At 39.2% G+C, this 26,891-nt stretch overlaps 1 protein-coding gene across 2 annotated transcripts in view; it reads right to left on the reverse strand.

Annotated features, from left to right (window-relative positions):
* Positions 1-26,891, reverse strand: part of myom3 (myomesin 3) — a 313,022-nt gene that overhangs the window by 42,930 nt on the left and 243,201 nt on the right. For both annotated transcript variants that reach the window (XM_039740882.1, XM_039740883.1), the window contains exons 30-31: positions 25,200-25,287; positions 11,135-11,173 (exon numbers count right to left, since the gene is read on the reverse strand). In XM_039740882.1, the coding sequence (XP_039596816.1) occupies positions 11,135-11,173; positions 25,200-25,287 (127 nt within the window). The remainder of the gene's footprint in view (positions 1-11,134; positions 11,174-25,199; positions 25,288-26,891) is intronic.

The following is a 26,891-nucleotide window of genomic DNA, read 5'->3' on the forward strand; positions in this document are numbered from 1 at the left end:
GCATGTGGTTCACTGAAGGAGGCGGCTTCTTTTTTTTTTAAGTAAAATCAATTGTGCTTTAGTTTTAAAAAATAAAAAAGCGTCAAGCCAAGATGGACATATGAGCCTGAGTCGGCACTCCATTACAAATGCAATTTGGCACTATTCATTTCTCACCCTTTTTGACAGGCAAATAACTTTAAAACACTTATATAATCTGAAAGAAATCTGCACAGTGACTATTTCTCAGCTTCTCACCGAAGCTCTGCTTGTGGGGGTGTTTACGCAGCTCTCTGAAGGCCATTTTCTTCATTAAATTATTCTGTTCCCTGTGGCTTCTTCCTGCCAGCCCCATAACTGAGTGCTTTTCATCAGCCATGGGGGGCTGGTGGAGCTTTGTTACTCAAGCCAGGTCTCTTGCTGGCATGCAGCTGATAATATGGAGAAACAAATACGGCTAGTAAAGTGCACATTATTTACGTGTGGCCCTGCAGACTTTAAAAAATAAAACTTCTGAGAATTGAAGAGAAATTCTCCTTGCAGTGTAATTAGAGAGATCAGGTAACTCCGTAAAATGAAGAAAGTTTTGAAATGGTCCACATAATCAGGGGACAAATGAACTGCACTTCTCACATCTGTTCAAATTATATTGAAATTGAAAGAAAACTTCTCTAGTAACGCAAGTCAATTGTAATAATTTTTAATAATCACTTTACTTTTGTTCTGCTTTCCTTGGTGAGGGATGCGTCAGTGCCATGCCAAGTAGGACACACCAGGCTCTTTCACCAGCATCTTTTTGTAGCTGTTCCAGCAGAATTCTTAATTATAATTTTAAGGAGTTTAATTCTGTTTATAGTGGAAGATTGGAGACTGGTTCCAGTCATCCAGCCATGCCGCTGAAACCTTCAATGAAATACCAGTTAGTTTTCTTAAAACACTTGATCCAATATAGAAAATGAAAAAAGCTGAATGTATTCCTGGCCTATTTAAAAATGAGGACATGTCAAGACTGACACAGTCAAGGCCAGATTTGCATTTCACACCTCATCATCTCTAATGCATTTCTCTTTCAGTTTGCCTTAACTAGTGATGAGTGAAACATACAATTTTATGAAATTGCCCCTAAAATTCATTTTGCAAACAGAATGCACAAATAATTAAAATGAGATTTTTGTTTCAAGTTATTTGAGGTTTAAGCAAGGGATGCTGCTGTGCAATGGGCTTTCCACAGATCAAACTGCTATCTTTTTCCTCTGTTGTTCTCCAGTGCTGCTCTGGTCTTTCATGATTCCTTCCATGCAGCTCTACATCTTCTCATCTGTCTTGTACACTATCAGTCTTTCATGCTGCCTGTTCCATCTCACTTCCTCCAACCCTGTAAGAAGATCCATCCCTACATCCTTCTGGAGGCTCAATAGATGTTAACAATAGAGATGAGCCTCTGAAGTGCTTGCAGATAAGTGCTCTGTTGTCCTACCCAGTTTCCATGCTGTTACCAGAACACATTTTGTCATGCACCTTTTGCACATGGAGAGTAAGGTTGTAGATGAGATGACAATATACAAGCTAATGGCAGTAATTTTTGTTGGGAAACAATTTATTTCACAAATCTTTTTGCAAATTTATATGTGGGGCACAGAACCATAATTTATGTGTTCATGTCTAGCTAAGAAAGTATGAATTTGGTAGTACAATACATAAACATTCTCAAACCCGCTTCATCTATTTCAGGCTCAAGGGGGCTTGAGTGTCTTCTAGCAAAGTCATGTGTAAGCCAGAACTAACCATAGAGAGGCAGTCCATCGCAGGACTAATGCACACTGCTTGTGGATCATTTTGTTAGATAAATCATCTGCATATTGGACTGCTGTGGACAAACACCATGAAGCATCTCAGTTTGCAGATTTGCACTGTGGTGAACTACTGGTGGTCATCTGCAAACCCACAACATCTGGGTCAGAGGCAGTTTTCTCGTAGTGGGAGCTGATAGGAGAACTTCTTGCATCATCTGTGCAGAGACTGCTTGTGAACATTGAGAGTGGTGCTCTTCCTGGAAACATCAGCAGAGTTGTCTCTCCAGATGGTGTGGGTTTGCGGCTGACCACCAACAGTTCACCACAGTGCAAATATGTGAAATTAGATCCTTTCTGGTGTCACTCCAAAGCAATACAGTAGTTTTTGCACTGTCATCAGTAGTGCCAGTGTTGTCCGGGGGGGGAAAAGTGAGGGCTGACAGATAGGGGGCTCAGTTGAGTTCACCAGAAAGCACATCACTTGCAAAGTTCAGAAGTAGTCTCTGCACAGCCAACACAAGGAGTTCTCCAGTTAGCTCACACCATAAAGAGGCTGTGGGTTTGTGGCTGACCATTGGCAGTTCACCACAGTGCAAATCTGTGAAATGAGATGCTTTGTGTTGTGAATCCACAGCAATACATATGTGCTTGTCTGTATTCCGTTGTGGGAGTGCAAAAGTAGATGCTTGTGATGTTATCAACATCATCACATAACCACTTAAACAACTGACAGTATAGTGCAAGAGTTTTTACATAGTTGATAATTCACATTTCATAGACCCATATGCAATTAAATTCAGGCAGGTATTTCCTGATGAATTACTCAGTGTGTAAACTAAACTCACATTCAGTTGTAATATCTTTTACATAAAAGTTGAAATCAGATGGCTCCACCATCATAGTTGATGTTCAATCACAACACGGAAAACCAGTCCAGCTTGCCTATAACGTAGTAATTTATTGTTTTATAAAGTTCTCCAGTTGAGTTAATTGGTAGTGATAGCAATCACAGCAAACACTCATGCAAATCTTTCTGAAAGACATTACACAAATGCTAAAGCAAAATTGCTCTGCTATCCACATCTGCTGATTCATGAACCTGCATTGCATACTAAGGTGATTTAGAAGTGCTCTCTAACAGCTATGCTTTAGCATTATCTGTATCATTAAATTGTCTTTTCACAGTGTTGTATAAAAGATTCATTTTGCCCAGCTTCTTACATATATCTTCTCTGAAGAGTTCAAAGCAAATGCTTATTATAGTAGGTAGTGCTAATTCCAATAGTAACTGGCTTCTTAGCTTTAGATATTTAATTAGCAAATAAATATAATGCCCTCAGAGCAGCCATATTTATTGACATATTGACTTAATGCTTGGTTGTTCTGATCTCATCTATTCCTCTCAAATGACTCCCAAGGATTTTCTTTTATTATGGGTACTTTCACTCTAAATGCCACATGAGTCTTGATAGCTTTGTTGCTTCATATGAAAAGTTCTCGTTGCTTACCAAACAGAGGTAATTTGATTGTAGTCAGGTGGTTAGGACAGCGTTTCTCAACCTTTAAGTATTTGTGACCCGAGTTTTCATAACAGTTTTAATCATACTCTAACATTTTTTTAAATGTAGATGCATATTTTATTATACCTACTTAATTTTTATCAACATTTATCTAACTCTATATTTATTGTTCTAGTATCAGAATGTAGTTTAAGTTAATTTGTTTTGGTTTCAACCGATGTTTTTTTCATATTTTTGATTCTTGTTTTCTTTTTTTCACATCTTCGCTCCCCCCTTTTTGTTACTTCGCACCTCCCTAGGGGGGCCTGCCCCACAGGTGGAGAGTGACCTGACAATTGCGCGATAGACATATGAGCACCGACAAAATAGCGGCCATTAAAACGCGGTGTCAAAATCGCGCCAACAAAATCGGGCAGACAAAATTGCGAAAGTTTCATTAAATATGAATTACTAGTTTAAAGCATATATAATAATTTTATTTTAGAAGTCAATATTATGAGACACGGCACGCAGATAGTCCTTAAGATCACGCCCTGCATATGTAGGAAGAATTGCAGCAAGACGTCTTGATAGTTGAGCGTATTTAGACTTGCTGGCTGCCTGACCGCTGGTAATTCCGCTTTGTATACGACGCATTATGCCAACCCTGGACTGAGTTATTTGTTCATGGCATGCCATCAGCAACACGTTCTCGCATGTTCCACATTGCGTCTCAATCGATCAACGTAATTGTCCTCCCAGTAATCATAAACATTCTGGAGATTGTCGGGTCTACTCTCGCTCAGTTCATCGAAAGTGGACCCAACATCTTCCAGAGGAACGAAACTGCAATTAGCATCTTTGAATACAGTTATAACCTAGCACATAATGTGTACATAATGCGCACGTACGCATCCCACTCTCTTGGCTTCTCTCGCGATTTTGTCGGCACGCATTTGTTGAAAACCAGTTAGCGAGTTTGTTGGTGTGAGTTTGTCCGTCGCGGTTTTGTCGGCGCTCATATGTCTGTCGCGCTTTTGTCGGTAAACCCAGGTTGAGAACCACTGGGTTAGGAATCACTAATATGTGGACTGTCCAGGCTTAGGCTTAGGCAGTAGCTATGGGCCGGTTTATACTTCACGCTCAGAATGCATATGCACACACATCATGACTGCTACATGTTCCCAGCATTCATTTGATGTGTTCTCTGAGCACATCCTCAGAAATTAACAGGACGTGTGCATGAGTTGCAATACTAGCAAAAACTCAGGGGGTGCAGTGTTATCAAGTTGGAACGTGATGTCAGAGTCTCTGTTTACTATCTACATGTGACAGAAAGCCGCTTTGCAGATCCTACAGGATCAATGTACGTGCTTTGATGTTTAATGTATGATGAATGGCTTGATGTGGTGAAGTAAAATGCTGACATACAAATGCATTCATTGTGCTTTTATATTCAAGTGTCGCATATTCCCCAGCGTAGTGACACAATGCATTTTAAAAGTCTCACATTCCAACTTCTGTGCCATCTTTTTTTTTGTACGGCAGTTTATTTGAGCCACAGAGAAATAAAATTAAGGACTCAGTGAAAATGTCTATTTTGTGATTTAAAATGGAAATTTCGGCTTTAATCTCAAAATATCCACTTTAACCTTATAGTTTATTTTATTATTAAAGTAGACTATTGTAAATGTCAACTTAAAACCGACCCAGTTTTTAATCGCTATGTGCTTCTGGGGCTTCCTCCTGAACTGACGGCAGTAGCAAGAAGCAGTTGGCACATAAAACACATTAAATTAATGATATTCCAGCTCTCTGCACATTTAAAATCCTTAGATTTATACTTGATATCACTTTCATGATAAAATGCATTAAAGTATGCATGTAACATTTTACAGATAAGTTGTTAATTTAAGTAATGAATGCTGTTAATAATTACACATGTGGGGGGCGGCACGGGGAGGAGCGGTAGCGCTGCTGCCTTGCACTTGGGAGTCACGTCGCTGGTGTTTCCTGCCTGGAGTTTGCATGTTTTCTTGGTGGGTTTCCACAGTGTGCTATGGTTTCCTTCCAAAGACATGCAGGTTTGGGGATTTGGTGACGCTACAATGACACTAGTGTATGTGTATGCTTGTGTTCACCTTGCAATGAGTTGATGCTCCATCCAGGGATTGTTTCTGTCTCGAGCCCGATACTTGCTGGAATGGGCGCCTCCATGGATTGATGGATGTAATCATTAAACGTCCTTTTTAGAGATATTGTGGCAAGGTGTCCTCGGATTTTAACACAGCGAAGCCGAACATTTCTCATTGTGATGATATCTCGCACAGCCACCTGGTGGAATCTGCCAGATTTATGTAAAGTACGCATGCAAGTATAATCAATCAATCAATAAAAATATTTATTGTCGTTGTAGCAATGAGACATTGTACAACAAAATTTTTAGGTGCAATTTTCCAGTGGGTAAAAAAATAAAATAAAAATAAAACAAAAACAAAACACAATTACTGTATTGTAAACACAAGAGTGCATTGTATGTTATTTTTTTTTTATTATTAATTTTATTGCAATCCATACAAAGCAATCAAGTTTTTACAAAAAGAAAAATTGAGTTAAGAACAGATCGATCCCCACCCCTGAGAGAGAGAGCAAGCCAAACAGCGTAAAATTTAACGCTTGTAAACATACCTAAATTAATAAATTCTCTGTGCTTCATGACCTTATTTTAAAATGTTATGGATTAGCTCCTGCCATGTTTTGAAAAAAAGTCTGTACGGATCCTCTAACTGAGTATTTGATTTTTTTCCAGTTTCAAATAATATAACACATCGGTTTCCCACTGACTTAAAAGAAGAGAGTATGGGTTCTTCCAGTTTATCAGAATCAGTCTGCGTGCCAAAAGTGTAGTGAATGCAATCACAATTTGTTTGTCCTTCTCCACTTTAAGCCCCTCTGGAAGAACACCAAGCACAGCTGTTAATGGGTTAGGAGGGATTGTGAGTCCAAGGCTGTCTGAAAGGCAATTCAAAATTTTGGTCCAGAATGATGTTAATTTGGTGCAGGAACAAAACATGTGACCCAGTGAGGCTGGGACTTGGTTGCAATGTTCTCAGGTTAGATCATGCCCTGGAAACATTTTGAAGAGTTTTAGTCGAGACAGATGTGCTCGATATATAATTTTGAGTTGTATAATTGTATGCTTTGCGCATATGGAGCTCGAGTGAATTCTCTGCATTGCTACTTTCCACTCCTTTTCTGATATATTAATTGAGAGGTCATTTTCCCAGTGTCCTGTTGGATCTTTGAAAGGGAGATATTGTAAAATGATTTTATATATTGTAGAGATGGAGTCTAAGTCCTTGAGATTGAGCAATATTTTTTCCAGCATGGATGAGGGTGCAAGATGAGGAAAATCTGGAAGGTTCTGTTTAACAAAGTTCCTGATTTGAAGATAGTGAAAGAAATGTGTAGCTGGGATGTTAAATTTGGAATGTAATTGTTCATAGGATGCAAAGACATTGTCTATATAAAGATCTCTAAGCAAGTTAATTCCAAATTTTTTCCAGATATTAAAAACTGCATATGTTTGTGAATGTTGAAAGAGGTGGTTCTCTTGCAGAGGTACCACAGATAGAAGCTTCTCCATCTTAAAATGCTTTCTACATTGATTCCAAATTCTAAGTGAGTGGAGCACAATTGGGTTATTTGTATACTGTATTGCCGATAACGTGTATTTATTGGAGCACATAGCAAGGAATACAAAGAAGTACTGCAGGATTTTACTTCTACTGCGGTCAATGCCTGTGTATGTTCTTCTATTTGTGTCCAGGTTCTTATCGCCTGTATATTTGCTGCCCAGTAATAAAACTGGAAGTTAGGTAGAGCCATGCCGCCTTCTGCCTTTTGTCTTTGTAGGGTCGCTCTTTTGAGGCGTGGATGTTTTGAATTCCAAATAAATTAGGTTATTGTTGAATCTAATTGTCTAAAAAATGATTTATTAATGTATATTGGAATGTTTTGAAATAAAAAAAAGGAGCTTAGGAAGAATATTCATCTTAACAGTGTTAATTCTTCCAGCTAGTGTGAGATGAAGGGTTGACCATCTATGCAAGTCTTGTTTAATTTTTTCCATGCAGACGGTGACATTTTGTTGATATAGAGCTTTATGTTTACTTGTGATGTTTACCCCTAGGTATTTAAACTGTTCTGCAATTACAAAAGGTAGGGTATCTAATCTAATATTATATGCTTGAGAATTCACTGGAAAGAGTACACTTTTATTCAGATTAATTCTGAGACCAGAGATCTTTTGAAATTCTGTGAGTTTCCCAGGGTCTGGGTCTGGGTCTGATATATACAATACCATGTCATCTGCGTATAATGAGATTTTCTGTTCCAGTCCTTCTCTGCTAATCCCCTTTATCTGATCAGTATTTCGACATTGTATTGCCAGTGGTTCAATGGCAATCGCAAACAGCAGCGGTGATAAGGGGCATCCTTGTCTAGTGCCACGTTCTAGTTTAAAGTAGTCTGAGCAAATGTTGTTGATGCAAACTGAAGCTTCTGGGTTAGTATACAGTAATTTAATCCATGAACAAATGTTCGGGCCAAACCCAAATTTCTCCAATGTAGTAAAAAGGTATTTCCATTCAATCATGTCAAATGCTTTTTCTGCATCCAATGATAATAATATTTCTGGGGTGTTTGGTTTAGTTGGTGAGTATATTACATTAAACAGGCGTCGAAGATTTGAAGATAAGTGTTGGCCCCTAATAAATCCAGTTTGGTCTTGTGATATTACCGAGGGGAGCACTTTCTCCTTCCTTCTAGAGATTTTAGAGAGTATTTTAACGTCGTTATTCAGAAGTGAGATTGGTCTGTATGACGCACATTGCAATAAGTCCTTATTTTGTTTTGGAAAAACAGTGATTAGTGCTTGGTGAAAGGTTTGAGGAAGAGATTGGTTATGTCTGGCTTCTGTAAATGTTGCTAATAGGAGGGGAGCTAGCTGAGTGGAGAATTTCTTGTAAAATTCTGCAGGGTAGCCATCAGGGCCTGCTGCTTTCCCGCCTTGGAGTGACTTTATGGCATCTAGTAATTCTAATAACGCCAGAGGTTTATCAAGTTCCTCCGCACTAAAAGCGTCTATTTGTGGTATCTGTAATGTATCCAAAAATGCATTAGATGTGTATTGTATTGTAAACATGAAGGTGCACTCGGTCAGACTGACCACTTAGCAACATTCAGCATGGTGATAGCTGAAGGACAGAAACTGTTTCTCAGTCTATTTGTCTTAGTCTTTATGGATCTGAAACATCTGCCAGAAGGCAGGTGTTCAAACAATGCATGTCCTGGGTGTGATTGGTCCTGAATAATTTACTTGACGTTCCTGAGACAACAGGAACTATGCAGTTCTTCTAGTGAAGGGAAATCCGTCCTATTCCAGACTATCTGAGTTTTGTGGATAGATCCATGTATTCAAGCTTTCATTTTTTTGTTTTTGTGACTTATTGGTTTATGAATTCTTGCTTTCATTTCTGACGTTTGATTTCTGATTAACCTTCTAACATTGATTAAAGATCGGCTTTCTTCATGACTACACGTGTATTTCCTGATCACTTTTATTAAAATTTTACTGTCTCTCACTGTGTCAGTATAGGTGTAGATAATTTGATGTTGAGATTTAATATTGTTCTTTGACTGTTGAACTGTATGACAAAATAATATGTTGAAAGATCATCATTTTGTGTTGTTTTTTTATGGCATCTCCGATAACCTTTCCTTTCACAGTTCCTCTGCCTACACATTCATACTGCTTCCACCTCACACCACTCACTAAGACTTAGAGTCAACACCATTTACGCTTCATTCTCTAAATATGTTGGCTGATCCGTACCAGGATCCTAGTCAAGACTCTTCAGCAGACGTGTACCCAGGCAAATGAATTTACGTAGAGGAATGGGTCTCATAAGTGCTGCTCTGTAAATGCTTTATCATTTCTCACTTTCCCTCTCTGTCTCTTTCACTCACAAACAAACACACACACACTCAGCATGGATTCCTTTCATGGCTCAGTTCCATCTGACAATCTGTGCACACCTTTTGCAATTTTACTCTCCCAAGTACATATGACCCCACCATCATTATCATGGTAAACCATTCCTGTATTCTAATGAAATATGTGCACCACTCTACAGATCCTAATTAACTCTCTGAGGGCTGAATATTTTTCCAAAAAAACGATGGTTTCACACAGAAATCAACATAAAATGTCTGTTGCTGCATGCTGTGGCTGCCAGTTTGCTAAGAATGTGCAGCAGGCTTGCTGCCAGGCTGTCTTTGTCACGGTCACAGTTGCAGTGCATTACAATCTGATTTTTAAGTGGCAGTCCTCCCTGGCGAACATTGTCAGTACCACAACTAGCTGGGGACCGATCAGCAGAAGCTGGAACCTCACATTCGTTTTCAATCACTTATATCAAAATCTGAGTCTGACAACTCATAGTCCACTTCAGAGATAATAGGCAAGACGTCATCCACGGAGTATTTTGCTTTTTGTATTCGCTTTGCTCTCTCGCCAGATGTCAGTGCCATTTTTGCCGTTGTGTGCGCCTTGCTACTCACATAAGCGCATGGAATCTCGGTCAAACCAATGAATCTAACTTTCCTTCTAGTAAGTAAGAGTTGCTCCTTCAGTTCTTTCTATCAAAGTTTAGTGTATTAAGATTTGATGGTTTAGACTTTTTCCCTGTTTGATGGTTATTATTACAGTATTGCTGGTTTGACTTTGTAATTACTCTTGTAAAGGATTAGGATATTAGAAATAATTAAGTATTGGGTATGACGAACAGCCGGGTCTCATGCCCAGCCGGGACGTCCCTTCGATGGGTATTCAGGGGGAGCAGCCCTGGACGGTGCAGTACCTCCTCCTGGATGCTGGATGGCCACCCCCCTGGATTGGAGCAGTGCCTCAGTCTCTTGCAGTGCTTCATGGGAGATGGAGTCCTTCACAGCCCTGTTGGGATCTGGGGTGGCCGCCAGGGGGCGCGGCATGGGTCCCTGAACCCAGCTGGACTAGTCTTCAGCCCCACCCAGGAGTGCAACCGGAAACAGGTGATCAAGCACCTAGAGCACTTCCGGACGGGCCATGAAAGGAACCAGCAACCAGCTCTCAGCAGCCAGAGTTGGGTGGAAGGAGGACAAAGCTTGTGGAGGAGTGGTGGTGGAAGAGAAAAAGAAAGAGTGAGGAGTGATTTGGGGTGTTTCATTTGTGTTTTGGGACTGTGTTGTAGCTTGGGGACACAGGGAAGACGTGCCCTCCAGCTGAAGAAAATAAGTCTTTTTATTGTATACGTGCCTCCGTGTCCAGTCTGTGTTGGGTCAGTCGCCTAGTTTTTGTCTTCCATTCCATCTGAAGGCTGTGTTTAATTGGGTTCTCTTCATTAGTTCTGTCTTTTATATTCTTTAATTAGTCTTGTTTCTAAAAATAGTTATTGTACCTTATGCTTTTTGCTATAATTAATTTCTACCTATTATTCCCTCCCTAGTTCTTTGTTTATATAATTATTGCTGATTCAAATATTATTTGCGACATTAGTTTTGGGGAAAGATTTGTATTATATTGACCTCCCCTTTGTGCGAAAATTTTAACAACCTATGGCTTCAAAGAGGATAACATGGGTTGGAAAATGGATAAGTGTACATAGGAATGGATATCATAATCAGAACTGATCTTAGCATTTCCATTCTCGGTAAGGGGCATTGTAATTGAGACTGCAGAATATGAGTAATTAATAATCAGGGTTTAATAAACATGGGCTAATAGAGAAACTTCTACAATAAAAAAATAAATAAAGGTCTTACCAGCAACTCTGCACAGCTCCTTGAGAACCATCTTAAAATCTGTAAACCAAAAACATGAAATCTTGATCAAAGTATGCCACACAAGCATGTGAAAGCTGCTCACAGAAGATGGAGATTAAACGCCTCTCATAACTTCAAAACCTTTCTCTTAATAAACAAACTTAATTAGCTCAATCTCCTTTGATTAATAATCTACAAATCATTTTTTTCCCTTTCATTTTTTTTTCCATTTCGCACTCTTAGACATGAAAGTTCTTATTGTCTTCTGCTATATCTGTTATAGGATCAATCATCCCAATTAGAAATTTTAGAGTACTGTAAGATAATACTGGACAGAGTTTTAAATATACTGTAGGCAAAAGAGTGGAACAAAGAAAACAATGAAATGCCAAATAATAAAGGGAATGAAGATGTAGCTAAAAAAAAAGCATTTAATGAGGCAAGAACAAGCACAGCACTGTAGCATTTGTGATGTTAAGTTAACATTTTCTAAGTAGCACAAAAAGAAAACCAGAAGAAGATGACTCCACTTCTACCTTCTGAAAGAATTTTTTAAGAATTTCAAAGCCCTTTGTGCTGTCATATCTATTCCGGGTAACCCTTTTCTAAAAGATTTATATCTCTTACACTATCCTTAAAAATCTTCTGATTCTTTTTAATTTTTAGCTAAAGGGTAACTATAGATGCTAATTCTATATCATGTAGTCCTGGGCTGATGTCACTGTCTTCACCTGGGGCCTCATGTATAAATGGTGCGTATGCACAAAAATGTTGCGTAAGCCCATTTCCACACTCAAATCGCAATGTATAAAACCTAAACTTGGTGTAAAGCCACACACATTTTCATGGTAACACCAACCCTGGCGTATGCAAGTTCTCCGCTAAGTTTTGCAAGCTGGCGGCACCCAGATCAGATCCACATCCCTGACGCGGCTTTATCATATACACTGAAACTAACTGCATATTGTTTATTAGTTTAAGGGGCTTTATCATATACACTGAAACTAACTGCAAATTGTTTATTAGTTTAAGGCATCTGATTGTAATTAACCTGTAACAACATAATGGTCCACAGAATGGTCAACTATTCTAAATACCACAAACATTTTTTTATTTAAAGTCATTTGTGAATCGTTATCATGAATTTTAGATATGGATCATGTTTTTGTGTTAATTTTTTCATCTTCAAAAAACTGTTTTAAATGTATTGGTTTTTTTTTCTGTTTTCTGCAGTTCATGGTTTCATATTTGTTTTTACATAATTTTTAATTTTTTTATTTTTCTATTTGATTTTTTTTTATTACTTAGTGTTGATACTGTTGCACAGATTTTTTATTTGTTTTTAGCGTATTTTGTACTGCCTTGGCTATCTGGCAATAGCAGATTGCTAGAGTGTGGTTACAAATTAATGTTTCTGAATTTTTTCCTTTTGGTTTTAATTTAAAATAGATTTGTGCAAGAATTTGGCCCTTGTGACTACAGAAATTGACTACAGAGAATTGATGATCACTGTAAACCACTATAATTCCAAACAATCATGATAAAAGGAGTAAATATGCATCAAAATTAATAAGGATTGTTGTACCTACCTATGGTGATTAAAAAAACTGCTGAATTATCCCTTCTACACCATAAAGAAAGTACTTAATACAAGGTCACATTATTAATAATGACAGATTTTTATATTCAGAGTCAAGTCCATCAGTCTCCTATGGCAAATTGAAAAGTATATTTTGTGAGCTCTACAGTGCCTCTAAAGGCGGTGTATAGTTAGAATAATTTAGAAAATGTATGTTCAGAGCTGTAGTTAACCATTTCAGAAGTAGGAGCATTTTTAATTGTCCTTTGTTTACAATACCAAAGACATCTTTTTTCCTTTTTTTCACTGTATTTTACTGTTCTTTTAATTCCCATTTTTCCATAGTTTTTACATGTGAAGTTAATAACTCCCAGCCATTGCTGGGACTATCAAAGAGGTACTTAATGATTTGGAAGTTGTAGAGAGACAAGTTCTGGTTAGGCTGAAACCTAACAAATCAATGGGACCAGATATCATTTAACATCAAGTTCCTTAGGCAGTTAGTGAGTACATACTGTATATAAACCCTTAACAAAAATGTTTTAAAAATCACTGTACACTGGGAAAATTCCTCCAGAGTAGAAGCTTGCAAATATTATCCCATTATATAAAAAGTTATTATGCCAAGCCAAGCAACTATAAGCCAGGAAGCTTAACTTGTATCACAAGTAAATTAATGGAAACAATTATTAAGGGTTAAGGTTGAAAAAAAAGTCAATATGGGTTTAGTCTGGGGCAAGCATTTTTCACTAATATGCTGGAATTCTGTGAGAAAGCAAGAGAAAGATATAATCAGGGAGATGCATATGATATTATATATCTTGATTTTCAGGACAACTGTGTTAAGCTGCCTCAACTCATGTGATCTTGTGAACAAACAAAAAGAAATAGGAGTTCAAGGTGCAGTGTGTTAATGGGTGCAATATTGGCTTAAACATTCGAAGCAAAAGGTTATGGAGTGAGGTGCTTCTTCGCAGCTAGTTAAATTTAAAAGTGGTATCCTTTACGGATCAGTTCTGGGGATTCTACTCTTTTTAATAAATGATCTTGGTAAGAATATTAATGACAAACTAGTTTACAGATTATACCAAATTAAGTATAATGTGAGATAATGATGAATCAACTGAATCTTTACAGAGGGACCTAGATAGAATACAAGCTTGGGCAGGTTTGTGGCAAAGGAAATTTAATATAACCATCCATCCATTTTCCAACCCGCTGAATCCGAACACAGGGTCACGGGGGTCTGCTGGAGCCAATCCCAGCCAACACAGGGCACAAGGCAGGAACCAATCCCAGGCAGGGTGCCAACCCACCGCAGGACACACACAAACACACCCACACACCAAACACACACCAGGGCCAATTTAGAATCGCCAATCCACCTAACCGGCATATCTTTGGATTGTGGGAGGAAACCGGTGCGCCCGGAGGAAACCCACGCAGACACGGGGAGAACATGCAAACTCCATGCAGAGAGGACCTTAATATAACTAAATTAAATGTATTACATATAGGAAGTAACAATTATAGATATAAATACACGGTGGGACCCTATGATAAGGTACTTCAAGTCATGGTGAACTCGGTGTTACCTACATCCAGAAGGTATACAGAAACCATTAGGAAAGCTGATAGGATTTTCAGTTACATAGTCTGATGTGTAGAATACATGTAATGGAAGGTTATACCTAAGATATACAACTTATTAGTGGGGGTAATGTGTGAAATCTTGTTTTTTATATTACAAAAAATGACATAAAGAGGGCAGCATGGTGGTGCAGTAGCATCGCTTCCCAGGTCCTCCCTGCGTGGAGTTTGCATGTTCTCCTCGTGTCTGCGTGGGTTTACTCCAGGTGCTCCGGTTTCCTCCCACAGTCCAAAGACATGCAGGTTAGGTGCATTGGTGATCCTAAATTGGCCCGTTTGTGTGTGCTTAGTGTGTGTGCTTGGTGGGTGTGTGTGTGTCCTGTGATGGGCTGATACCCTGCCCAGGATTTGTTCCTGCATTGCACCCTGTGCTGGCTGGGATTGACCCTGTTTTAGGATATAGTGGGTTGGAGAATGACTGACTGACTGACATAGATGAGCTAGAGAGAACAACTATGGTGTTTCCAGAACTACAAAGCCTCAATTATGAGGAAAGACTGAAGGAGCTGAACTGAGCTTAAGAGGTGACACGATTGGTGTGTTGAGAATTATGGAGGCAATTAGTGTGGTGGATCCAAAACTGATTCAGGTATTTTCAGAGCAGTTCATAAAAAGGGAACAGGGACACACAGAAAAAATCTAAATTTAACACAAATGTTGGAATGTTTTCTTAATACAGAGACCCATAGAAACATTGAATTAATGATCAAGTAATGTAATAAATAGTAGGACTTTATGGTCTGCTTGTCTCAAAATTAGTTTGGAGAAATTGAGTGATTAGGATCGGTGAGCTTCTTGGGCTGAGTGATCTGTTCTCATCAACATTTTTCTAATGTTCTAAAAATTGTTTGAAAATCCTGTTCGGAATCATCCAAGTTGCATATCTTTGTGGCTGTGGGAGGTAAGCTGGAGTACCCTTCACATGGCCAGAATAAACACATTCCACACAGATAGATCCATCCATCCATTATCCAACCCGCTATATTCTAACTACAGGGTCACGGGGGTCTGCTGGAGCCAATCCCAGCCAACACAGGGCGCAAGGCAGGAAACAAACCCCGGGCAGGGTGCCAGCCCACCTCAGGGCACACACACACACATACACACACCAAGCACAATTTAGAATCGCCAATCCACCTAACCTGCATGTCTTTGGACTGTGGAAAGAAATCGGAGCACCCAGAGAAAACCCACACAGACACGGGGAGAACATGCAAACTCCACGCAGGGAGGACCCGGGAAGCGAAACTGGGTCTCTTAACTGCAAGGCAGCAGCGCTACCCACTGGGCCATCGTGCCGCCCCACAGATAGATAATTTTTTAATAATAAATGCAAAAGTTAATGTGTTATAGCAAAAAATCAAAATACAATGGGAAACTAATAAACACATTAAAAATAATTAATTGTGAATGCTGTTCAGCTGGTCACTTTTTCATTAAATACTGTAAGTTACAACTCCTTATCAAGTGCTCAGGAAGAAAGTATTTTAATCTTCTGTTTTATATGTTTTTAAGTAAAATGTCTAAAACTTCTTTATCAACATTCATCTTCAAAATCATTGCGTTATTCAGAAGTTTTCTTTTATGTGTTTGCTAATATATGACACCTGCCGAGACTATGTTGTCCTTGAAAGATTTCTTGTAAATGTCAAGCTGACTGGTTCTTTGCAAATCCAATTTGTTTTCCAAAGGCATTTTCCTTATTCAGTCCTCCTAGTAGTTGACAGAGTGCTATAAATGCTAGACACCAGTTCATCTTCATTACCCAAGGCAAAGCAGTGCAGACTTGCTGGCACAGTAGGCAGGATAACTGTTTCTCTAGAACATCCATTTATTTTACATTTCGACTTTCAATTCCTTTTTGTGTAAGTGTACAAATTTTCTGCAACTGGCAAGCCTACAAGTATGTCTTACTGCTGTCATGCTGATTTAGCACCTCTTAATTTAGCAAAACAACTCCAAGAGATGGAAGGGTCATCTATTCATTTGTGTTTTGATGTGTTTTTTTTCACTTTTTTTAACAATCTTTTATTAAGACTCTAATCTGACTTATAAATTCAGTTCAGTTCATTCACACATGGTACTCTTCACTGAGAGCAAGCTCAGAGCTCTTATTTAGATTTACAAATGTAATATGGCCAAAATAATGTGTTGAACTATATGGCATTTTCAGACCTAAATGCAAGTAGTAAAATAAGCAGTGACAAAAGTTAATATATCTGATTACAATTAAAAGATGGTATAAATTCTAACTAATATAGGATACAGTATGTCCAGTGACAGTGGCCTAAAGGAAAACAAAAGTGCCTTAATTTCTTGCAGTGCCAGGAAGAGTAAGCTGATATTTCAAAATATGACTGATCTAGAACAGCTGGAACTTGCACTTAAAACCAACCTCTGTCTCTCTCTCTCTCTCTCTCTCTATATATATATATCTATCTATACTAATAAAAGGCAAAGCCCTCACTCACTCACTCACTCACTCACTTACTGACTCATCACTAATTCTCCAACTTCCCGTGTGGGTGGAAGGCTGAAATTTGGCAGGTTCATTCCTTACAGCTTCCTTACAAAAGTTGGGCAGGTTTTATATCGAAATTCTACGCGTAATGGTCATAACTGGAAGCAGTTTTCTCCATTTACTGTAATGGAGATGAGCTTCAACGCGTGGGGCGGAGTTTCGTGACATCATCACGCCTCCCACGTAATCACGCAGTACATAGAAAACCAGGAAGACCTCAAAAAAGCGCTGAAGAAAACATGCATTATATAATTGAGAAGGCAGCGAAACAATAAGAAGCGAAGCGAAAGTGACATATACAACCATATTCATGAGTTCTGCTACTTCGTAAACAAAGCACGATGTAAACCTACACTTTAAATTAAGTTCATAGACAGGCTGCGCTGGCGCTTGTAATTTAGTGCCTGCCCATATAAGGCCGTCCGTCAGCGGCAATCCAATAGCAAACTCCACTAAATATTCACGGGTGAAGGACTGTGCTTATGGAGAAGATGAGATGGTCAGGGTGGTGTTTGACACAAACTCAGCGAAACTGCGAGAGAAAGTTTTAAGTGCCAGGACTAAGGTAACATTAAATACAGCCATGGACATAGCAGGAGATGGCACCAGCACAGCTGGGAACCTTCGATGCATGTACACCGAGCGGCTCACGTGAACTGACGCAGTGCACAGATAAAAAGCAACAGTTCCAAAGAGCGCTGAACAAAAACCGAATTACACAATTGAAAAGGCAGCAAAAATATGAAGCGCCTGATAAGCATATTCATAAATCCAGCTACTGCGGAAACAAAGCACACGTGGAAAAAGTCAATGTCCCGCTAAAGGAAGACAGTGTAAAAAACCCGTGCATGCAGTGTGTCAGGTCTCAGATAAAGAAGAAGACGAGCTGTTTATTGATGCAGTAAGAAACGAATCGATGAATGAAACCTGTCATCTTTACAACGATTGACAAACACGGAATGTAACTTGAACACAACACATCCTACAAATACGAACCTGATTGAAAGAAATAATGATAATCAAATCCTTGATGACAGCAACACTCAGTAACACTCACAAAACAAATACTGTATATTGACAGTCATGTTACGCTATTTTTAAAATGTTCCCTTTTCTTTTCTAGCTTTTTAACACACTACTTCTCGCATGATACGCTGGTATATATATATGTATATATATATATAACCCGATCTACATACTCGAATAATGGATACTTTATTCGCCATCAATGATTGTTTTGGTAAAGCCATACTCAGTGTATTCATTAGATGAACGGTAAAAAGTAAGGCGAGGGAGGATGACTTATTGAGGCATGCAGGCTGTAGTGCTGCCAACTCTATCTGAATTGCGCGATCACATTTGAAAAATATATCTTTTCAAGTTCTATTTAGTCCATATGTGTCAAACTCAAGGGCGGGCCACATCCGCCCGGCGTAATTATATCCGCCCCGAGATCATTTTATATACTGTATTATTGTTATTAAAGCCCGGTATATGAAGCGCTGGTAACACAATAAACTACAGATCCCATAATGCAGCGCTTCAGCTGCCTTGCCGAACACTTACCGCCTTATGATGCTGCAAGTTATTGCGAAGCTAGCTCACACGATGCTGAAGAGAAAAGTTGATTCTGAAAATAGAGCCTTTAAAAACCGATGGGAGGCTGAGTATATGTTTACTGAACCCGTGTGTCTCATTTGTGGAGCTAATGTGGCTGTAATTACAGAATTTAATCTAAGACGGCACTATGAGACAAAACATCAGGGTAACCTGAATGCAATGCAGAAGATACAGAAAGCAGAATAATTAAATAAGAATCTGACACTTCAGCGGACGTTTTACCCGTGCACAATCACAAAGTGATTTCAAGTGAAGCTGCTTTTATGGGAGACACAAATGCACCAGTGCACCTTGCCCCACTTTCCCTGTTGCAAAGTAATGTTAAACCAAGTCGTCACTACGGTGTTCCCAACACGCACTTTGCTGATAAACTGAGCGACTGCGCACTGAGTTTGCACGGCGCTTTGGTGACTTTGAAGAACAAAAAGTCCGTCTACATGCGGCTCGAACCTTGTGCATGTTTGGTAGCACATATCTGTGTGAGAAGCTCTTCTCAGTGATAAAGACTAACAAAACAGCACACAGGAGTCGCCTCACTGATGAGCACCTGCAATCCATCCTGAGAATCTCCACAACACAGAACCTCACACCAAACAGAAACGAACTTGTGGCCAAAAAGATGCCAGGCGTCCAGCTCTAAAATGACATATGAGCAAAGACAACTGAATGATTTGATTTGTTATTGCTGAAAGGAACACATTTTATTTATATTTCCAGGTTTTGTTATGCAGCATGTTCATATTTGAATTTGTATAATTTTGACAGGATATATTTTATGGAGAGCAAAATCTTTTGGGATATTTAAAATCTAAGTTTATTTTTATATAAAATTACATAAGAGTAAAGAAATTTGAATGTTTGTTCTTTTAACGTTTACTTTATTTCTAACTTGTATAATTTAGACAGGATATATTTTTATGGAGAGCAAAATATTATAAGTTGTTTAAGGTTTGAGTTGATTTATTCACGAATAATATTCCTGTCTGTTTTTACCATTCCTACCAAAGATATTTCTGTCGACTAAATAAAAATTCCTTCTATTTAAAATTTAAATAGAACTTGAACAAATACGATAGTTCATAATATCCACGCAGACTTGCACATAAGAGCGGATGTCATCCGTTTTAACAAGCAGCGTATTGCACTGATACGAAATAGCTGTGTGTGTATATATGTAGATATGTATGTATATGTATATATATGTTTATATATGTGTGTGTGTATGTATATATATATGTATTTGTGTGTATATATGTGTATGTATGTATGTGTGTATGCATATGTATGTGTATATATGTAGATATATATATGTATGTATATATGTGTATATGTATAGATATGTATATATATATATATGTTTATGTGTGTGTGTGTAAATATATATATATATATATGACAACAACACTCATCACTCACAACAGTGACAAAACAATTACATTGACAATCATGTTACGTTATTTTCAAAATGTTTCCTTTTCTTTTCATTGCTTCTTTAACACACTACTTCTCCGCTGCGAAGCGCGGGTATTTTGCTAGTATATATATATACAGTATATATATATATGTTTGATGAGAGATGGCCGGCAGCTTATCCCGGCCAACACATCCAGGCCACTAGACGGAGTGATGCAGGGCATCGTGGGAGATGGAGTTCTACTTCACAGTCCTGCTGGGTACTGCAGGTGCCATCAGGTGACGCTGCAGGGAGACACAGGGATTTCTATTTTCCCTATAGCCTGGAAGTACTCCCAAGTCATAGGGATGAAAGAACTGAAGTACTTCCGGGCTGAAGAAAAATATTAATCTTCAACTGACCCAGAAATGCTATTGGATCACGTGGACTGAAGGACAGGAGCACTTCGGGGTCGCAGACTATATAAAAGACGATGGGAAACCCAGTAAGGAGAGCCGGAGTTGGGAGGGAGTGTGACAGAGCTGCTGGGAGGAGAGGAGAATATATATTGTATTGATTATTGTAATTTATTGTGTGTTGTGGAGGTGGAGGTGCTTTGTGCACATTATTGAAGAAATTAAAATTATTTCTGGTACTTTTACCTGGTGTCTGGACGTGTTGACTGTGGGTTTGGAGGAACGACAGCACCCTCTTGTGTCACAGTTTCTATATGTCTGTGTACCAAAAGGGCTGCCATAGTAGTTTGGCACTTTAAGACAAATACAGTGTATGGAATTACAGAATCACCAGAAGGCATCAAAGTGTAGCTCTATCCTGGTGTCCATGGTGCAAATGAAGACCAATCACAATCCAAATACAATGCCAGGGAGACAGTACAAGTGGTTGTGATTGGGGGTTGAAAATATCCCCAAATTATCAAGTAATTTTCTCTGACCTTGGATTAGGTAGTGTGATGGTGCAGGTTGGCTCCATGCTACTGGAGCCCACCAGGAGCCTCTTTAACCCGCCACCCGATAACGTTTCAGAGGGATTAGCTTGGCAAATGAGGACACCACACAAAGCAAGGAGAAAGTGCAAATTGCTCATTGCTTATATTAAAGAAATTCAAAAAAACAAAAAAGAAGTGTTCAAAAAGTGCAGTGTGAAGTTCCTAAATAAATAATCCAATTAAAAAGGTGAATTTGTGTAGGTTAAAATTAGAATAAATAAATACATTAAAACAAGATTAAAACCAGCTGGCAGGAAAGTGTTGATTCTAAAAGCCATGTGCATTGTTCTTTTAATTGCCGTCTCCTCTGCTTATCCCATGTGGCCATTGCAGCAGAGGAGTTGCCCAACTGCCAGACACAGCTGCCCTTCCACAGTTCCGGATCCCTGCCATCCCATGGCTACGATAAAGCTTCCTCTCCGGACCTAGGCTTGGGTCCCCAAAGGCCATGGTTCTCACAATGGGGCTTTCATTCCAAGACTCTGACCAGGGCCTCCGAGAGAAAATCTCGGCCCCGGTGCAAAGAAGGTGTGTGGGCCCTCGTGTCTCAGAATGCGGCGACTATGTGACGCACTTGTTTGCCGGCTGATGACATTTTTCTCACTGCGCCCGGAACCCCCTCCTCCTCGTCACTTCCCACCGAGCGGGGAATACCATTGTAGACCACGTGACTAATCTCCTAGGACGGCCATCATGAATGTCTCTTACGTCGTAAACTGTTGACTGCTACTAAGTACCCTGTGATCCACGTGTCTTTCTAATTTTGAAGCTAAACAGACTTGCAAAATTTTAAAAAATACAATAAAAATGAAATGAATTAAATAAATAAATGTTCAAATTATAATAAAAATGATGGGACACATTGGGCTTCACGGGCCCCCTTGAGCTTCATAGGCCCCGGAGCTATGTACCAGTTGCACCCCCCTCTCCTTGGGCCTGCCTCTGAATCCTGCTGCCTTCCTGGGCTTCTGTGGCCCCCTGTTCACTCCTGCTCCCCCAAGTTGCTCAGCTGGGGTGATCCACTACAACAGCCCTCTGGGCATAGGCCACTTGCTCCTCTCCAGGGGCTATCCACACCACTGCCTGTCTCTGCTACCACTCTGGTGTTCGCTTGTACCAGCTTCCTCTGCCTCCTGCCCCCTTCTCCCTCTCTTTCTCCTTTTAAACCTCAGTTCTGTTCACCTCCATTCAGATCATGTGCTCCCTTTTATAAGCTGGGGAGCAGTTACAAGTGAGATTGCCTGATTGCTGCCCTGGACTGATAATGAGACAATCAGACTGTCTGCACATGGCTGCAAGGCAACACATAGTTGGCTGACCGCCTCACAACAACCTGGAGACGAGCACCTGCTCCACTCCCCAGCATGAAAGCTGTAATCCAGTGAGGCAATGAAATTGCTACTTTTGATGGCACTCTGTGTTTGTCGATGCACTTGTTTAAACTTTGTGAGCACTGGTGAATTTGTCTGGAGCAGTGCACAGGCTGATGGAAATTGTAGTCCCCTTGTTGTCATTTGCCATAAGGCTGCAAATAATATGAAGGGGGAGCAGAAAATATATATGAAGTACCGTTTTTACTTGAGCAGTTACACGAAATTGAATACACTCAAAGCCACTGTGTCTGGCTAGCACTTTATAGAGCCTGCTAAATGTGTCTTCCTTGAGCTTTGCTGAACCTTCCACCTTTCACTTTACTTCTGCAGATGGTTGTTTGTGTAAATCAGCATCCCGTATTTTTTCATGTGATCACTGCCAGCACTGTAGCGAAAAGCAGATGCGGTGCATTGCAGTGTCTCACTCACTACAGCATTATTAAGGACAGATATCAACAGATTTATACATGCTCCAACCTCCTCCTGCTCCTCCTCATTACATGTGACAGTAATATAACTGCTGCTACTACTTACATTAATACTACTACTACTACTGTTAATTTATTTAATTTCATCTACACCAGAACTTGACAAAATAAAACCTGTAATGCAGTATTTGATTACAGACCCCCCAAACACAAACATTTGTCACTAGTACAGCCTAGCAATTGAAATCACAGCTCATCTGAGAAACCTACAAAGAGTATTTGCGCTCAAGTTGTATTTTTTGTGAATAATTAACAGAAATAAGATTGAACAACTGTCATTTATTGCCAGTGTGGCTGCTGAATTTCTCATTTGTTACACTGAATATCTCATATTCTTCAAGAGTATGCATTGTCTTCTGCACTGCAAATTATACAACTGCATACACACGCACCTTTTCACTGTTATTATATATCCTAGCAAGACTCTTGAAACATGAAAAGCAAAAATAAAATTTCCAAATGACCTCTTTAGTAATATCGTCTGCACTTTCCATTAAATTAGCCTATAATACCTTTATTAGTTTTTTGTAATTACTCATCCATTTCATTTTATTGCGGATTAATCATTTTTGTTGCATGCATAGCCTAGTGTTAGGGTTTTCCCAGTGACATCGCTTGCAGCATGTGACACTAATCTGATTATTGCTGTAGTATGGGTGGCCCGGTGCTGTCTCACAGTTTCCATCTCCTGTTGAGTGTGAACATTGTTTGTTTTGGTCTGATTTTTTGCTCTGGATATTCAGTGGCTTATTTATTGATTTTTCTTCTGCCTCTTCCAAAAACAAGCATGTCAGAATAATAAGCAACAATAAACAGGCCCTGTAGAGCGTGAGAGTGTGTGAGTAAGGTACCTTGTTGTAAAATGGTACCATGTCCAAGGGAGGGTTCTGTCTTGCACTTGATGCTACTGTGATAGGCTTTGTCCCCAGTGATCTTTAAATTGGATTAACCAGGTTAAGTAATGCATGGATAGATGGGGTGTACTTTGCTTCTGATTGTTTTAAAGTGAGAAAAGTTTTATCCAATAAGCCGACTATAAAAAGCAATTTTTAATATTGCTTTTCAGTTAGAGTTAACTTAAACGTTGTTTGCTGGGTGTTATTTTATACATGACTTGTAGAACTGTCACATGTTTTTGGCAGTGTGTAGACTGATGCAAGGGCACATAATTGCTTAAAGTACAGTTTTGTACAATTGCCTCAAATTGCGGTATCACAACTGCAAAATGATAACACTTGTTCAAAAGGGGGTTTTAAAGGATTATACTCTGTAAGGGTATTTCCACAGACAACACTGCTGTCTCCTTCTTAGACCACCCTCCCTGATTTTCAGCATCCATTTCCAAGTTACTCCATGTGCTTTCATCTGCTTCGTGTACTAACTGGCTACACATTTATGCTACTGTTTCTGCCTTGCACCACTCATTTGGGCTAACATCACTTATGTTTCCCAATTCCGTAAACCAATTCAAGCCATGATCCATTTCTGAGACTTTTGCAAACTCAATGGATCTTAGCATCACCCTCTAGTTGACAACATGACAACTTTGTATGAAAGTATACAAGAGGTGCCAAAAGGAGCTGCACAAACCCAGCAGCATTGGTTGATAATACCCTAGGGGTATGAAGGAGCTATGCATATCAAGTGATATATATATAAATAAAATGTATTATTATTATTATTATAATTACAACAGCAGACTTTCAAAATTGATACAAAATAATAGAACATGATAAACTGAAAAAATGTGAGTAGGCTAACAGAGCACGTTGATACTGCATAGTGAGGTGGTGACATACAATTACACTTAATAGCAGGAGCCATATAAACAACGCTTAAAAGATGGGATGCTTCTGCTGCCACTTAATTTGCCTCCTCCAGCTTCCATAATGACTTCAGATTTCTGGGCCAGTCTAGTATGCAGCATAACCGTCCTTATATTAGCTTTTAATTACTTCTGTGCCCTGTCTGCTTGTGGATGATGATGAATCCATTGGAACGCCTGTATCTTTTTCAAAAGGTTATCATTGTGTATACTATATATTGTCAGTATATTTTGTTTTCAATGTATTAAAATGCATATGAATAGAGTTCATAACATATATTAACCAATCCTACGGTATCTTACTAATTTAGCCTATTTTTCTTCATTTTTATTTTGCTTACCTCCTTGGCCCTCAGCAGGATTAAGTGAGTTTCAGAAATGTTATGTCATATCATGTTATATTTCAGTTTTAATAATGAGGACCATTAGAATGTCCTTTACAGTACTGCAAGCCATACTGTAATGTACATGAAGAGAATAATAATTGAATGAGTAAATAAAGAAAAAAGCTGAAATAATGTACCGTAAATGTGCTCAGAAGAATAAAGATGAACATTAATGCAACTGTAAAGTTAACTTTTTGAAATACATCATATATTCCTCTTACCTTCATCTCCCAAATTTAAGAGACTGGTGTCTTCCCCTCTTGTGTCTGACAGCACTGTTTTATACTCTCCCATGTGCACTTTTGTAACCTAGATATAACGAGTTTGAAAGGTTAATACTTTGACATTTTTTCCCCAAACATATCCACACAGCATAATGTCTTTACAGCTCTGAACAGATCTTCATTTTTATACTGAACATGATTATTTTAATGTTAGCATGTTGGCACAGGCGGTAAGCACCATAGTTTGGTTCTTCACTGGGGTTCCTTCTGTAAGGAGTTTGTATGTTCTCCCTGTATTCAAGTGTGATTCCTTTATTGACTCCAGTTTTAAGTTTAGGTGTGCTTTTCAATTCATTGGGTTCTTGCTCTTTAGTTGAGCTCTACAAACCCAAGTACCTACATCAATTAAGCACTTGATCTGTTTACTGTATATGCAAATCCTAAAGTACTCCCAGGCAATATGTTTTTGTTTATGACCAATATTTTGTCATGTGGTCAAATTCAAAAAATATGTTCTTTCTTGCTAACTGACAACTGTTACATTCATGAAGCTAAATAGCCACTGTCACAGACGGTAGGAGGCAGCTAAAGGGTCTGAGTAAGTGTAATAAAACATCTGACCAGGGGACGGTGGAGTGAGCTGACTGTCTTCCTCAGTTCCCTACAGACCTTTCCCAGGGAAATCCTGCAAGGTTCCGGCGCCTCAGAAGACATCACTTCCAGAGCCAGCCCCTTTGCTGACGTTAAATCCGAAGCCGGCCCCTTTGCTGATGTCACTTCCAGTCCAGACGACATCACTTCTGGTTCCGGCCATTTTTGTGATGTCATTTCCTCTACGGGCCTTTAAAGCCTACATCTTTGGCTATTGTAATCAGTTCTGTTTTGGACTCTGTTCTATGCACATCGTGCTACTTATTCAACCTTTTTGCAGTCGGGAAAAACAATATACGGATGGCTGCCCCAAACCTTTATGATGTCTTGGACTCTTAATTGTTACGCCACCTAGTGCATAGCCATTTAGTGAAAAAGGAGGTTAAATCAACAGTAGGCTACTGACAAATGGTTTATTTAAAAATGAAAAAGAAAAAAAAAACATTTCCACCCATTTTAATTTTATTTCCGTTTTTGTGGTTTTGAGTGTGGTGGCTCAGGGGGGTAGCGCTTCCGCCTCGCAGTTAGGAGACCCGGGTTCGCTCCCTGGGTCCTCCCTGTGTAGAGTTTGCATGTTCTCCCACAGTCCAAAGACATGCAGGTTAGGTGCATTGGCAATTCTAAATTGTCCCTAGTGTGTGCGCCCTGCAGTGGGCTGGTGCCCTGCTCGGGGTTTGTTCCTGCCTTGTGCCCTGTGTTGGCTGAGATTGGCTCCAGCAGACCCCCGTGACCCTGTAGTTAGGATATAGCGGGATGGATGGTTTAGAGTGTGTAGGTTTAATTTCAGTTTAGTTTCCATTTTTTACCCATCTTTTAGTTTTATTTTTACTTTGATTTACAAACTGCTTTTCAGTAATTTAAATTAGCTTTCCTTAACAATAATAACCTTTTCACCATGTGAATGAAGGAAGGGGCATGTGCAGAAGTTACAGTCTGTCCCACCTTCTGTTTATGGCAGTGAACTGGTTAAGATAGTTAGAAAATGCCCAAATGACCGAATTACAAACATCTGCAGATCTAGGGGAATTGTTGCAATAA

Source organism: Polypterus senegalus, chromosome 17 (assembly GCF_016835505.1).
Source record: "Polypterus senegalus isolate Bchr_013 chromosome 17, ASM1683550v1, whole genome shotgun sequence".
In the NCBI taxonomy this organism is placed as follows: domain Eukaryota; kingdom Metazoa; phylum Chordata; class Cladistia; order Polypteriformes; family Polypteridae; genus Polypterus; species Polypterus senegalus.